Source organism: Phoenix dactylifera, chromosome 11 (genome assembly GCF_051530095.1).
Source record: "Phoenix dactylifera cultivar Ajwa chromosome 11, Ajwa_hap1_PhDact_Kaust_v1.1, whole genome shotgun sequence".
In the NCBI taxonomy this organism is placed as follows: Eukaryota; Viridiplantae; Streptophyta; class Magnoliopsida; order Arecales; family Arecaceae; genus Phoenix; species Phoenix dactylifera.
The window spans coordinates 20742748-20744109 of record NC_143200.1 but is presented as its reverse complement, the minus strand read 5'-3'; the positions used below and the strand labels follow the sequence as shown (position 1 = coordinate 20744109).

General features: G+C 45.3%; 1 protein-coding gene across 1 annotated transcript; it reads right to left on the bottom strand.

Moving 5' to 3' along the window:
• Positions 1–268: 268 nt before the first annotated feature.
• Positions 269–1026, bottom strand: LOC103711363 (uncharacterized). Its single transcript, XM_008797474.5, has one exon. It carries the CDS (start codon positions 916–918, stop codon positions 511–513), a length of 408 nt encoding a protein of 135 aa, XP_008795696.1. The 5' UTR covers positions 919–1026; the 3' UTR covers positions 269–510.
• Between the last annotated feature and the right edge of the window lie 336 nt (positions 1027–1362).

Sequence of the window (1362 nt, the reverse complement as noted above, 5' to 3'; positions counted from 1 at the left end):
TTGGGATGTATACTTTCAGCTGATGCCTTGGGAGTTTTGTTCAATCGGGCCTACTTAAGTCCAAGTTTTCTGTCTGATGTCTGTTGTGGCTACAGTTTTGATTTCAGCTTAGTCTCCTTTCTCATATCATGAAATATATATATACACATATAATGCCAAAAGTGACAATATTATGAAGAAGAATATAGTGTCAGATTAGCAATCTTGAAATGCTCATATTGTCTCTCTTCAGACCATCATGGTAATATTCCATCAAGCAAGCATCCTCTCGATCAAATAAATTAATATATATCCTTCGAGAAAAAACTCTATACGGTCATCTAAAGTTCATTAAGAAAATGAAATACTGATGACAATAATAAAATAAAAACAGGAAAACCCCCGGTACAAAAGAGTCAGAACCCGGCCCTCCCGAAGATCTAACTAGAAAGTCGCAAATCAAACTCAATATTTATAGTGATAGCTCAATAAGGCTATATAAGGTCCCCAGTTAAAAAGAAATTAACTAGATCACTTTGCCGACTCCCTCTCCACAGCCATCTTGAGGAAGCTCCCCTCCTCCACCACCATTTGGACCGGCAAGAACCCGAGCCCGTTCGCCACAGCGAGCATCATCTCCCTCATCTCTGCCCGAAACTCCTCCAGATCCACCGTTCCATTGCCGTCATGATCGAACCGAGCAAACAGGCCGCGATAGAGCTGGACAAGCTCATCAGGGCTCAATCTCACCTCATCCATGCCGAAGTGGGTCTCGAGTACTCTAAGGCTCATCAACTCCTTCGCCATCTCTGCATATGAGAGCAAGCCATCACAGTTGGTGTCGAGGCTGGAAAACCGCTCCTCGACCGTCCCGTTGAAGGCCCTCTCATCCTCTACGAAGTCACGAATGGTGGCTCCATCCAATATCTCTACACTCATCTTTGCTTCTCTTAGTATATCTCAAGGTGATGAAAAAGAGCTCAAGGTGATGAAAAAGAGGCTTGTTAGAAGGTGAAGAAAAGCTTTGCTACGAGGAAGAGATGGTGCCTACCTGCTTACATATATATAACCCAAGACAAGCCTCGCCGCCTTGAGCTTGGCCGTAGCCCTGTGGGCTGTGGGCGCGTTGTTTTCCACCTTTTGTTTCTGGGAGGTCATAAACGACTAGAAGCAGCAGGAAAGTACGGGAGAAGTCCGGAGTCAAGAACCAAGGGTGAGAGAGAAAAAGTAGGCGGTCAAAAAGCCCATGGTACGTTGTTGACGAGGAGTCTGAAACCCGATGCTATTTTCATTGACCGAAAGTCAGACGTTCGCGCGGTCGGTGGGATTTAATTTAGAGTTACGACCAACCAGCCCTGGGAGTGCACCGTTCTTTCGTTGTTT